Raw genomic sequence first — 13,044 nt, forward strand, 5'->3', positions numbered from 1 at the left:
AATAAAGAGATGAGGCTAGGGGATGAAAAGTAAATCTTCGGTCCTCTACATTTTGACTGTACCTTTACAAGGCATTAGCAGCGTGGAAACACAATGCAGCAGCTTATACAAGTAGGTATTGAAAATAAGTTGGCACCCAAACAGGAGGGAAGAACGAGGCAAAAGGACACAGGAGCAACTGTGACCGAGACTGCAGAATTCCCTTTCACTTATAGTCACTCCTGTTATATCCATCACTATGCAGATGACTTGTACCATGGGCCTAGGCTGCTCCAGTTTACAGCTATACTTCTGTGTCTATTTGAACACCAATATAGATTCCCATATAACACTTCCTTTGTGAGATGTAAGGGAGATATTAGAGAGACTAGAAGAATATTTAAAAAGTCAGGTATCTGTGCAATCATTATACCCTGCCAACACTTCTCTAACCACTTGATATCGCTTCTTGCTAACAGATTGAGCTGCATCTGTCAAATGAGCTGAGCAAAATTATTCATTTACGTAATTGATAACCAGCAACTAATTCAGAGTCTTAAGCAAACTAACATCTTACCAAGGGAAGGTTGCTTTTCCTACATGAGCAGGACACTTGGAATCTAGAAGCAGAGTCTCAACATTCACAAGTGAAGAAGTACACTGTACTCCACAAGGGTTGATAGCGTTAGCTACCATAAGGTCAAAACAATAATTACAAACTTAGTCAGCAGCCAATTTCTATAAATAATACCTTGAGCAAATAAGGGACCAAGCCTACAAAGCATATGAACTTTTGGCCAGATAGCACCTCCCAGTGGAACCCAACCACCACCAAAGATCCGTTAAAAGAACTCCATAATACATAGTGCATGCATAGCATTGGGTTTTAACGTGTACAGCAATTCTCAGAATAAGCAGGCACTTTGCAGAAAACGTATGAATATTCACATGCTAAGCGTGAGTGTGTGTGCGTGTGCACTTTAGCTCCTACATGTGCATGCTAGGAGGAGAGATTTCCCCCATGCAATGAGTACTGCAATAAAGTAATGTCAGCTTTCTAACATGTCATTTATGTTGGTAAGCCTTATTCCCAGATTTCAGTGACATAACCATGTGTTCTATCACTATTTAGTAGAAATATTTGCTTTAGAACTCCCATTCTTCACTACAGATCAGCTACAGGAGGTACATAGGAAGGTCCTCCACAGCATCACCTCAAGTAACACAGTCCCAGTACAGTTTTTAAGGGAGTAACCCGTAATGAAAGTTTCAAAATTTACTTCTGGAAGGAGGTCCTTTAGAACTCATAGGAAGCTGCCAGGCATAGGAACCAACTACTACAACTGTACTGGGTCTGACAGGTCTGGAGTTAACTTTCTCCACAGCAGCCCATACAGCGTTGTGCTTTGCAACTGTAGCTAGAATGGTGCTGATATTGCACTAATGTTTAAGCAGCTGCTGAGCAGTGGTTGTGCAGCATCAAGGCTGTGTTAACAGCCTGAGCCCCCAAAGGTCAGGTGGCTGGGGATAGGCACTTGGATGGGAAGGGGGCACAGCCAGGACAGTGAACCTGAACTGACCAAAGGAATATTCCATAGCAGATGAGATCATGCTTAGCAGTAAAAGCTTCAGGAGGAGGCTGCTCTAGAAGTTGGCCAGATATCCCCACACCCAGTTCCCCTGAGGACTGGGACAAGAGAGCAGCAATGCAGTACTTAGGTATTTGTCAACGTTAAACCAAAACAATAACCAATCCAGAGACATGTAGCATCTTTCCCTTTAGCTGTCCCAAGCAAATCTTGATAGATTTTTTCTCACTAGTTTTTATTTTTCTTTACCCATCATGCTAATGATTTGCCTATTGCCAGCCACAGAAAGATTGTGACAAGTATCTTTTGTAGAGATTACATTTTAGGAGTTCCAGTATGCAAAAACAACTTTGGACTTTGTAGTACACGCAAGCTATCATAGATTACATGAGTGGAGATCAGAAAGTGGCTCATGAAGTCAGAGAAACACTAACAGCATCAAAGGCCAACGCAGAATACCCCAGCAGCACACCAAAAGCTAAAGGAAGGGAGAGGGGAAGCAAGGAGGCAGCCAGCAGGATGACTTCTCTTAGCAGACAGCCTGCAATGACTGTAGCTAACTATACAGAACAAGAAGGGTTACAAGCTGGTGTTACGAAACTGTGCTCCAGTAAACCTCAACCTTGACTACGGAGGATGCTGAGGAATGGCAGATGCAAAACTTTTTCTGTATGAAAACAGTGCGCTAGAAATCAGAGCAATTGTCACGTGCAAGCTCCAGCTTTCAACCATAGACCCTATGACAATGCTAACATTCCCAGGACAGACTGGTTTGGAGCACCCTAGGATGCCAAAACCCAAAGGGCCCCCGCATGGGGCAACTTCAGCCATGCATCAGCTCAGCTGGGGCAGGGCGCTGCAGGAGCGCAGGCTGCCCTCAGGGTAACGTGGCTGCGGGCTGCCCCCCGACCCTGGGGCTCCTCTCCACCTGCGTGCCGGCTTGCCCCCTCCACGCTTGCACACACACACACACACACACACACACACACAAACGCACACACCGCCTCAGGTCAGCCGGGGCTCGGAGACCCCGCTGTCTTCCCGGCGTGCCGTGCACAGTCCCTGCGGGCACTTACCCAGCAGCGGAAAAGCGCCGGGGAGAAAGGCGAGGAGCAGCAGGAGCGGGGCGGGAGCCATCGCCGCTGTAAGGACAGGAGCCCGCCGGGCAGCTCCGCCGCACTTGTGAAGGGCCGGTGGATCGGGGGAAAGCTCTGGGCTCAAAACGATAAGGAAATATCCTGTCACATGGGGTGCTTAGAAATAACAGGAATTCGCTGTTCAAACTTTGCTTTCCTAAGCTGATTTTCCTCGGCGGAGGGAAGAGCCTCCTTCCAGGCACACGCAGGTGATAACGTGGTGATAGCTGAGAGGCGCGCCGGGCTGTTTTCCGCTGTTCTTTTTTTATCCCCTTTGCGACCCTGTCAGCGTCGCACGTGGATCGGCGCTCGCTTTTCCAAAAACACGAGCCCTGCAGAGGGCGGGGAAGGCCGGCAGGCTCCGAACTGCCCGCACGGGACAGCGCTCCGCCCGCACCGCCACAGCCCCGCTCCTCCGCGCTGCGGGACGAGGGGAGACCTACTAATAGGAAACCAGGCTTTGGGCCGTGCCCCGTCGCTCCTCCCCCCAGGAGCAGGTGGAAGGTCCCGGCGGGGAAGGAAGGGAGCAGAGAAAGCATCGCTTCCCCAGACGAGTGTACCGGCTTTCCGCTAAGATGTGCCAATTTAAGTATCGTTCTGAAGCGGTGCCTTCAAAGCACAGCCGGCGTGGAGGTCTCGCAGCCCGGGGGGACCTCAGCAAATGCCTCGCGTTTTGGGGGGAGCAACACGGCATTGCTTAGAGCCTGAAGTTGGAACGCGGGCTGACGGGTCACAGGTGGATGGAGAGCATCAATCTTACTGCTGTTGTATATACAGAGGCTTTTGTAAAGTTTACTGAGTACAGTAACACCGCAGATGCAGCCTGATGGATTTCAGAAGCACTGAGCTTACCCACGTACGTGATGTGTCCTCTGCTGTCATTCTCGTACCGCCAGGCATTTGGAAACTTCTGGTACATACAAGAAAATTTCAAAAGCCTCCTTGAAGCTTCTGAGTGGAAAAACAGAGCAAGCACCCATGTGAGCTTATTATGCAAGGAGACAGGTCAGAGTGAGTAAAATACTTTTACAGTGTCATTACAGAAGAAGAAACAATGGAGAAGAAATCCAAGCTTATTTGAACTCCACAGCAAGGCTCTCAGTAACATAAGTAAGGATGCCAGCCAGCCAACTCAGCCATGCTGAACTCTTCTGTGGACAACTCACAGGGAGTGAAAGAGGATGCTTTTCACAATTTCTTGTGACATCTGTGGATACACATAAAGGTCATGCAGAGCGTGGCCCAAAAACAGGAGGTGGAAAGCAGAGTTCTGTGTCATTATGTCAGTGGATTCTCACCTGGGAAACTTCAACCTGCAACTGATACAAATTCTCTTGCTGCAGTAGATGGCATCTATTTATTATTCTCTAACTGCCTAGAACGACCTTATGCTGAACTAATGAAAGACCCAAGTACTTCCACTGAGGAGATACAGCTAACTCAAATAATCATAGTACAACTTGAAAATGAAGAATTGCCCCGTGTTCTAACATTGCCACCTTAGCAACATCCAGGCATTCAAAGTACATTTGAAAAATGCTTTTAGAGGGGAAAAAAAATATTTTAAGTCGCCTTAAGATCTGTTTACAAGCTTATTTTAATAACAGCAATAACTGGAACCCAAGAAAAGCGTATAGTGCCAGAAGGAACAAGTCACAAGATGGAGAGCAAATATTGCTTTCCTGATAGAATAATGGTATCTGTTAGACCACAACCCACACTTTGGGGAATCCTTGGTATTCTCTTGGCCAAAAAAATCATAGAATTGCTCAGTTTGGAGAAAACCTCAAAATCATCAAGCCCAACCACAACCTGACCATACTACCCTAACTAACAACCCTCCACTAAATCATGTCCTCAGCACCACATCCAAAAGGTTTTTAAACACATCCAGGGATGGTGACTCTACCACCTCCCAGGGGAGATTATTTCAGTGTTTAACACCCTTTCTGTAAAGAAGTTTTTCCTGATATCCAACCTAAACTTACCCTGGTTCAACTTAAGGCCATTTCCCCTCATCCTGTCACCAGTGAGAAGAGACCAACCCTGCTCTTGCTGTAAGCACCTTTCAAATATTGGAAGAAAGCAGTAAGGTCTCCCCTCAGCCTCCTTTTCCCCAGACTAAACAGCCTCAGTAAAGAGCAGTAAACAGCAAAGGGACACAATATGCAAAGTTTAGTCTCAATATAATTAAAGTCTTTAGATTAAAAAAAAAAAAAAAAAAAAAAAAAGAGGGGGGGGCTGCACATAAGCATCAACAGGTGTCTCACAAATAGGCAGGAAAATGGTAGTATTCCATATCTGACAGCGAGTGGCCATGCCAGGAATGAGGTATGCATGGAAAACAACAGAAGAGACCACATTCGGCCACTCTTGAAGGTTCCCAGGGCTCAACTGGACAAGTGCTTAACAACATGATGCAGTTTTCAAATTAGTCATGCTTCAAGAAGGGAGTCATACTAGATGACTTCCTGAGATCCAACCATGAGACATTAGAAGAGCTCCTACTAAGTCTGGAATTCCAGTTATTCTTGGGATCTTCACCTCAGCAAATTACTTCTTTTCCTGATTCTCCAAAAAAGCCTTTTTCTCATTGCCTCTTGCACACACTGGAGGTACTGCCACTTCAAAGTCATTCCGAAAGTGGTACATGTATATATAAACACAGACATATACACACAGTTGTATGTATGCCTTGGTGACCTGGATGAGTTTATTCACTCAAATCTCTATGTATCATCTGCAGCATACTGCTCAACAATAAAGTCTGAGTCTGGCTTGCTCCTTGGGAATCATCGCACAACTACATATACACGTTGTATACTCTCCAAGGGAAAGAATTTATCTCCTAGAGGACAACAGGATTCAGCAGTCTCAGGCTACAGAGAATTGTAGGTAAATAGTCACCAAATTGGATAATTCAATCTGCTAAATAACTAATGACAGGATACTACTTAAACATGCCCTAGCTAGACATATGTTTTCATCTTTCTCTGCGGGTAGCAAGCCAGCTGTCGTTTACATTTGGAACAGAAAGGCCTAGATTTCTCTGAAACAGGTCTGACCCTCTCCAGTTCTGGCACAGCCAGTACTTGCAACTGGTGACTGTTCCTGGCAAAATACCCTGAAAATGTGAAGTCACAGTAGCCCTTGATTTTTGATAGTCAACAGGAAGATGGAAAGTTCTATCTAAATGAAATCATATCCAGACGTGAAATATAATAACCCTTCTTCTGTTTGTTGTTTCACATTTGCATCCAAGATTTTTTTTTTGACGTTTCATGTGTGTTTCTGTGTCTCTTAGATGGCATTCAGTAGTTCTTTGTGCATTTCTAACATTTACGTTGTCATTTATGCTTTTTGCTGTTAAGTATATCTTTAGTACATCTGTTTACATGTTAACATTTGTGATGACATCATTTATCACAGTGCCTATCCTATATTAATAAGCTATATAAATAAGATATAGGGCAGTAAAAAAAAAAAAAAACAGGAATTGGCAAAATCAATATTTAATTTTTGTACAAATCTTATTCCTCTGAAATGTTATTCAGAAATTGATTTTGACACTTATAATTTCTGAAACCAAAACAGAATGTTTTAGGAGATGTAAAGTCAAGGCTTTAATACCTGTTGTCAGACAGCCTTCACCTAGTAAAAATCCCCTTGAGAATACCAATATTATTATGTATGATATTCACTTTAAATACAACTAATTCAGACATGTATCTGTGTCTTATATATATTATATATATATATACATACATATCACAATTTTGAATTCCAGCATTCTGCTTTTAGCACAAAGTAAGAACACAAGAATATCACTTTCCCCTGCATATGTTATAATAGCTTCATAAACATGCATGGCTATTGGGAACGTGCACTCTCGTGACTCCTAACATGTCAAGTTTGGTTTATGCCTCACCCATATTATGAAAATAAAGAGGAATTTCCACACCCTCACATATCTGGTTCCTTACAGCTACAAAAAAAGTGTTGCCTGCATAGTTAAAAGCCACGATAAACGCAGCCAGAAGTTAACAGATGTTTAAGGAAAATAAAGGAGTTCCAGATGGTTTTTTGCTTTCTATCATCATAGATTCACAAGAGGCAAAGTACATAAGACCCACGGCTGTAAAACTTCCAGTACATCTAAACAGATTACTTTCTTTGATTCTAATTTCATTTTCCAGGGTATTCTGTTATGTCAGAGATACAGCTAGACATTGGATTGCAAGGACAGGACAGTTTTGTCCAAAATACAGGTAGGAGGCCCTTAGTTATAAGGTGATCACATCTTCAAATCAGCCTATTAGGAGTCTCTTGAACACAGCCAAGACAGATCCACTTGGAAAAGAATTCTCTCTCTTAAACAAGACATCACTTCAGTGTATACTTTTTTTTTTTTTAATCTCAAAACCAGAAACTTCATAAGACATACATATTTCATAAAAAGACTGCAAAGAAAGACAGCCTGTTTAGAACCAAGAAGGAACATAGCCTTAAATTGGACCATGCTCTATTCCCTCATCTCATTTAAACAGAATCCAAACATACCAAAGATTTTTCTGTTGAATTTTTGCACATGCACTCAGAGGCCTTTCAGCATTAAGACACTGATGTCTGGAAGTTCTGCAGTGCAACCTGCTGATGACTTCTCTCCTACTTCTTTCTTTCTGTATTTTTCTCTCAAATGTTTGATAAAGCCACAGGCTGCCATTTCTAATTTATTTAAGTGCCAAAAGTCTTTTAGTAAAACTACTTTTTAATTAACAAATTGAATACACATTTTTAATCCCTTCTTAACTTTACAAGTACACCAGTGATCTCCACAAGTTTTCTTTGTGCATAATACTACATGCAGTTGAAGAGTCAAAGTTCAGTATAATTTGGAACTCAGTAGGAGCTGAGCAGAGCACAGCTTGAAGTTAATACAATGCCATCACACTTTGATAGTAGTTTCTGCCTTTGCATTGTACTCTCCATTCTAGTTATTTACCATGGATGAAAAGAAACACAGCAGAAATGTGGTAGATCACACATGGAACTAAGACCTTCAAAAAGGATGAGGAAATTTTCCTTACCAGGAAATTCTCTTTACAGAAATGAAACACAGAAGTGGAAATATAATACGGAAAACTAAAAGAATAAATACAGCTGCTTTGTTAGTCCTGTTTATCACATCACAGTACAAACACAAGAAAATCCAGTCTAATTCAAAGAAAATAGTCTTCATATCCATCATTAGTAAGTCAAAACATTAACCAAGCCTATTAACCATGGACTTGAGTTATCAGAAGTCTTTCAGGAGCTATCATTCTCTAAGACAGAAATAAAACTGTATGAGGCTGCATTTAAAAAGAAACTTCTCTGAACAGGTTACAGGATCAGTCAGTAACTGTCAGATGAAGCTTTTAGGTTGATTTTTTCTTTTTTCTTTCTTTCCTTTCTTTTTTTTTTTTTTTTTTTTTTTTTTTTGTTGTTGTTGTTGCACAGAAGATTATCTGTTTTTTGGTTTTGATTTTTTTTTTTTCTTCCCCTTGCTTGCTTTATCTTTGCTTCAGATCTTCTAACCTGGAACAAAAACCATGCATCCTCACTGATTTGATCTTGTAAGTATTAATAGGATACCTGACAAGTCTAAGTTCTGCAAATCGTTAGGTAGTACTTGAGCAACATGGGAATTTTCTTTTTTAGAAATAAAAACGTCAGTATTCAATATACCAGTAAGTATTGACTTCACGAATATTCATTCGTAATTGTTACAGCAACAAAGTACAACCATGTGGCAGAAGGGTTTTATTTCAAAAAAAGGAATCAGATTTCAGTTCAGTTTACCAAAGAAAACTTGAAATTAAGCAGTAAGAGGGAACGACCAAATTTGAGAATGCTTTTAATTGGCATTTTCCCATCAATAAATAGGGCAGTTTTAATCAGTCCAGAACTGTTTCCAAATTCAGACTCACTTGAGCAATTTTGAGAACTGCTTGTCACGGTGGGTTCATAAGATGAGATGACTCACACACCACAGCAGGGTGCATCAGATCTGGGCAAGTGTACAGCGATGGATGCCTCCTACCATGGATTTCACATCATCTGCACAGCACGTGTCCTGTCACAGCAGCAGTATTGGTCCTGACAAACATACAGACCTCCCTAAAGTCAGTCCGAAGTGCCTAACTCAGTGACCATGTTTCACTTCATTTCCACCCTTGCTTCCTTACCCTTAAGATAATAAGGCTGCTACACTTCTTGACTTGCTAGAAGAGCAAACGCGGTGATGCATGTATTGAGTAGTAAATACACCAAAATTTATGAGCCAAGAAGTGGCTGAGACACTCTCAAAGCTATCCTACCTTCCAGCATATTATATGAAAGAATTTTATAGATTTCGGCCCGAGAAGATGCATGATGACCTGTGAGATGGGTAGAGGGAAGGAGGCTGCACTTCTGGGCAAAAGGGAGCTCTGATGTGAGGAGCAAACCTGCTGGGTTAGGAGAGCTGGAATGATACTAAGTACCCCCTTGAGGAAACACAAACTAGAACAAGAGGATGGGAGTTATCCAGAAGATACTTTGGGGATACAACCTCACCCAGATCTCGGGAGGCTGCTGAGGTTGCCATGATGGTCCTTCTCCCTTTTTCCCCCCACTTGCCCATCTACAGCTAAAATTCAGGGCAGTGCTACCCCAAGAGATAAAGATCTTTCCACATTCTCTCGAGGAAGCACTTCCCATGCTAGGTCTTAGTGGAAGAAAGATAGAGAGAAGACAAGAATTAGAGCTATTCTCCTCTTACAAGGTTTAAGATAGGAGGGGTGAGTCCAAGTCACTGTAAGTCACCCGTTCCGGGAAATTCAGCAACCTTGACTTGAGTTTTGAGAAGTTTAGCAAGAAGTCCAAAGTTAGTCGGAAATGTAGCAACACATTAAATAAATAAATAAAACCAGAATTGTGGAGCTCTAAAGATCTTGCCTTCTGAGAAGTGTTCAGTGAACCTGGAATGAAGTTTTTCAGTTGTTGACTCAGAAGCATCTAAACATTTATCATCGTTTCACCTCATCACTGAGAAGAATTTCCAACAAAAACGCCCTTCCAAAAAAGCAGAGGGTGAATCACCATTTTCTTTTCTATCACGAGGTATTACGAGAAGACAGAAAATCTCATGCCACACAGCCAAGTTGTACAGGTTGCATGCTTAAGGCAAACAGCCAATTTCATTGTTACTTGTCCAAATGGTTTCTCATTAAAAGAGCTATTAAAATAAGCATTAAATATTGAGATTTAAATGAAATGCCTCATACCACCATGTAACAGACTCAACAGACATTCCTTGGGAATATTTATGAATATTGACTTTGCAAAATTTAAAGGGAAGCAGTTCAGATTCCTGGGAGCTATGCCAAGAGATTTCAAATCCAGGAAAACAGCACTCTGTGATGTGAAAACAGGACTAGAATCCACACGTCCTGGAATTTAACCTAAGCTACCAGTTTTCTGCAGGTTCTTTGCATGCAACACAGGCACCATATGCATTTCATCAATTTAAGGTATTCTGACATTATGCACCGAGTAGAATCACAGAATGGCTTGGGCTGTAAGGGACATTAAATCTCATACAGCTCCAACCCCTTGCCATGGGCTGGGTTGCCACCTACCAGATCAGGCTGCCCAGGTCCCCATCTAACCAGGTCTTGAATGCTTCGATAGAGAGGGCACCCACAGCTTCTTCAGGCAGTCTATAAATCTGTGCTAGATTGATCAAGATTCAGAAAAAAGTGGCCATATCCAACAGAGCTCAGCTCTCACCCATATGGACAGTGACAGCACTGAAGGGCTAAAGAGCCTTCTATACTCTCCTTTTCTTTCCTGCATAATAGTCCTGTACCCAAAAGTAATGGTCCTGTTTCCAGGAGTCTTTCCCTCCTGTGTTCATACAGATTCAGGTTGTTTGTGGGCGACTTGTATTCCAACTTCTGTAGATATTCTCATGGACAGAAAAGGCATTTCTTTTATAAGTCAAATTAATAAATAATAAAAAAAAACAACACACACAAGGGAAAGAACTTTCAGTCAAAGATAAAAGGTGCCTAGGGGAAAGGGATAATAATCCAAACAGGAAGGGGTTGGGAGGTTGGGATTATTTGTTTGCCTTTCCTGGTTCCTTGGCTGGAAGCAAGAGATTGCCCACAGTCACGGATGGGTTATTTTCATCTCTCATTTCAATGGGAGGCATCAGAACAACTCAGAAGCTGTGGAACCTGGCAGCTAGTTCAATCCTAAATGTGAACTCTCAAAACTGATTGTGTCAATTAAATCAGAAAAAAAAAAAAAATGAAAACAATTACTACAATGAGTTAAAACTAATTTTGTGTTAGTGAAGAGTTTCTCTCTTCTTGGGTACTTCTTTTTTTGTCAAGACGAGTGCATCTTCTATGTTTTGCTATCTCTGCCATTTCATAGATGGTGCTCAAGCCCAGAGGTTTAAAAAAAAAAAACAAAAAAAAACTTAGTATTTCAATATTTCTCTGTCAATTTCAAGTGGTGCCAGAGCCTGCAAGATAAAACACCCCGGTTTGTCATCAGCCAATCCTTGACTGTGCTACTGGCCCATAAACCTAACTCAGATTACCTCCAGTAACACTCCTGGAATCAGATGGCTGCAATTCCCACCTCACTATAAGAAAATCCTCACAGCCTCTTCCTGGCTGTACAATGGGCACAGAGCTGCTTGTTCCTTTAGCCAGCCCAGCATGGGATGGCTCAGGCAGTGGCCGCATGTCAGAGGATGAGGAGCTCTGACACCATAGCTTTGTATTCACACTGTATTTCACACTAACGTGGTCATCTTATCTGGTACTTCTGTAGAGCAATGGTCTGAAGTCACGAACACATCTGTATTTTCAGAGAACAGCTTCCTTCTGCAGTATCAAAACTTGCCATTTGCTTTTTCTTCCTACAATAAAAACACTCATTTCAGTTCAGTGTTACAGAAAGGATTTATATGGGCCATTCTTTTTTGGAGTCCTGGCAGCTCTTCCTGCCTGTTATCTATGACCAGAAATGAGCTGATGTATCTGAGTTTTTACAGGAAACCAAATCAGCAAATGTCACAGCAGCAGTGAAGCAGGATATAGTAAACTGTGCTTCACGTACACATTCCATGCTTCCTTTACAAAGCTTATATAGCTGAGAGCAAAGCAGAAAACAGCAAATGCAAGTATAGGGAAAAGAACGCTGAAGTGCTTCGTAAATCATAAAAGCTGATTTTTTTCCCTGACAAAGCAGTGAAAACGTAAGCAAGTAGAGTCCAACACTGAAGTGCTCAGGATATAGCGTGCCATAGGAGTCAGAACACCAGCCAAGAAGATTTGCCTATAGCTCCTCTGTGCTTGTTTCAAACCGCTCCCAGGGGAGATGCCTCACTGCTGCACACGAGGCAGGAGGCTTCTGTAAGGCCCAGGATGTGCCAGAACACATCACAGCTCTGGCTTCACTCAAAGCCCTACCTGACTTCATATCTCTTTTAACAACTTTAGAAAAGAGCTGAATTTTTACACAGCCTTAAAACACTGTTTGCTTTATAGACAGTTTCAAGTTGGTGTGGATGAATCCCCTGTACAAAGCATGCACATCCTTCCAGAAACAAGGCCTCATTACTAAAGGTTGATTTGTTTGCACAAAGCCTTCTCTCCTTTCTTTGTCCCACCTGACTGAACACCACCTCAAACAGAGATTTGTTTCTTCCTCTCCTTCTCTCCCCCATTCTTCAGACCCTACCCCACATCAGATCCCATTCCAGCAAAGCCAGCACCTTGCAGATCTGGCACTGAACCACTGAAAAGAGAGAAGATTAAATCCTTTCATCGAGCCCTGCTGCACATCACTCCAATACCAATATATGACGTTACCATGATGGCAGATTACCCTATTCCTTGTTTTTTACACCTACATTTATCCAAGGGACAACTTAAAGACGTGCTTCTGATAGAAACAGAAAGACTAAAGAAACTGATATTTTGGTAAACTCAGTGCACAAGGTGTGCTTAGAAATTCTACGAAAGCATAAACATTTCCTCAACTGTCCTGTTGAATCCTATCCTGTGGCTTAAAGGGGAACCATGAAAGAGGTTTTTTGTTTTTTTAAAGAAAGTCACTTAAGCCCACAGGATGTATGGCAGTGGAACATGCAGCAGGGCTGCTGCTAAGAACCAGTCTGGTGGAGAGTGAGGAGTTCTCATTTCTTCATATGGCAGTGAAACACTCAAAGAACATAACATGTCAGGGGTCAGCAGTGTGTTTCTGACTGTTTGTGGGATTTCACTGTACCAGGAGCA

At 42.2% G+C, this 13,044-nt stretch overlaps 1 protein-coding gene across 3 annotated transcripts in view; it reads right to left on the minus strand.

The window, feature by feature from the left end:
- Positions 1 to 13,044, minus strand: part of LOC125695676 (macrophage mannose receptor 1-like) — a 61,942-nt gene that overhangs the window by 45,431 nt on the left and 3,467 nt on the right. For 2 of the 3 annotated variants that reach the window (XM_048950451.1, XM_048950449.1), the window contains exon 2: positions 2,645 to 3,655. The exons of the other annotated variant lie outside the window; for it this stretch is intronic. Coding sequence is in view for 1 of the 2 variants with exons in the window: in XM_048950449.1 (XP_048806406.1) it covers positions 2,645 to 2,705 (61 nt within the window). In the remaining variant the exon portion in view is untranslated. The remainder of the gene's footprint in view (positions 1 to 2,644; positions 3,656 to 13,044) is intronic. 3 annotated transcript variants of the gene reach the window in all.

The sequence above is a fragment of the Lagopus muta genome, chromosome 7 (assembly GCF_023343835.1).
Source record: "Lagopus muta isolate bLagMut1 chromosome 7, bLagMut1 primary, whole genome shotgun sequence".
NCBI lineage: Eukaryota > Metazoa > Chordata > Aves > Galliformes > Phasianidae > Lagopus > Lagopus muta.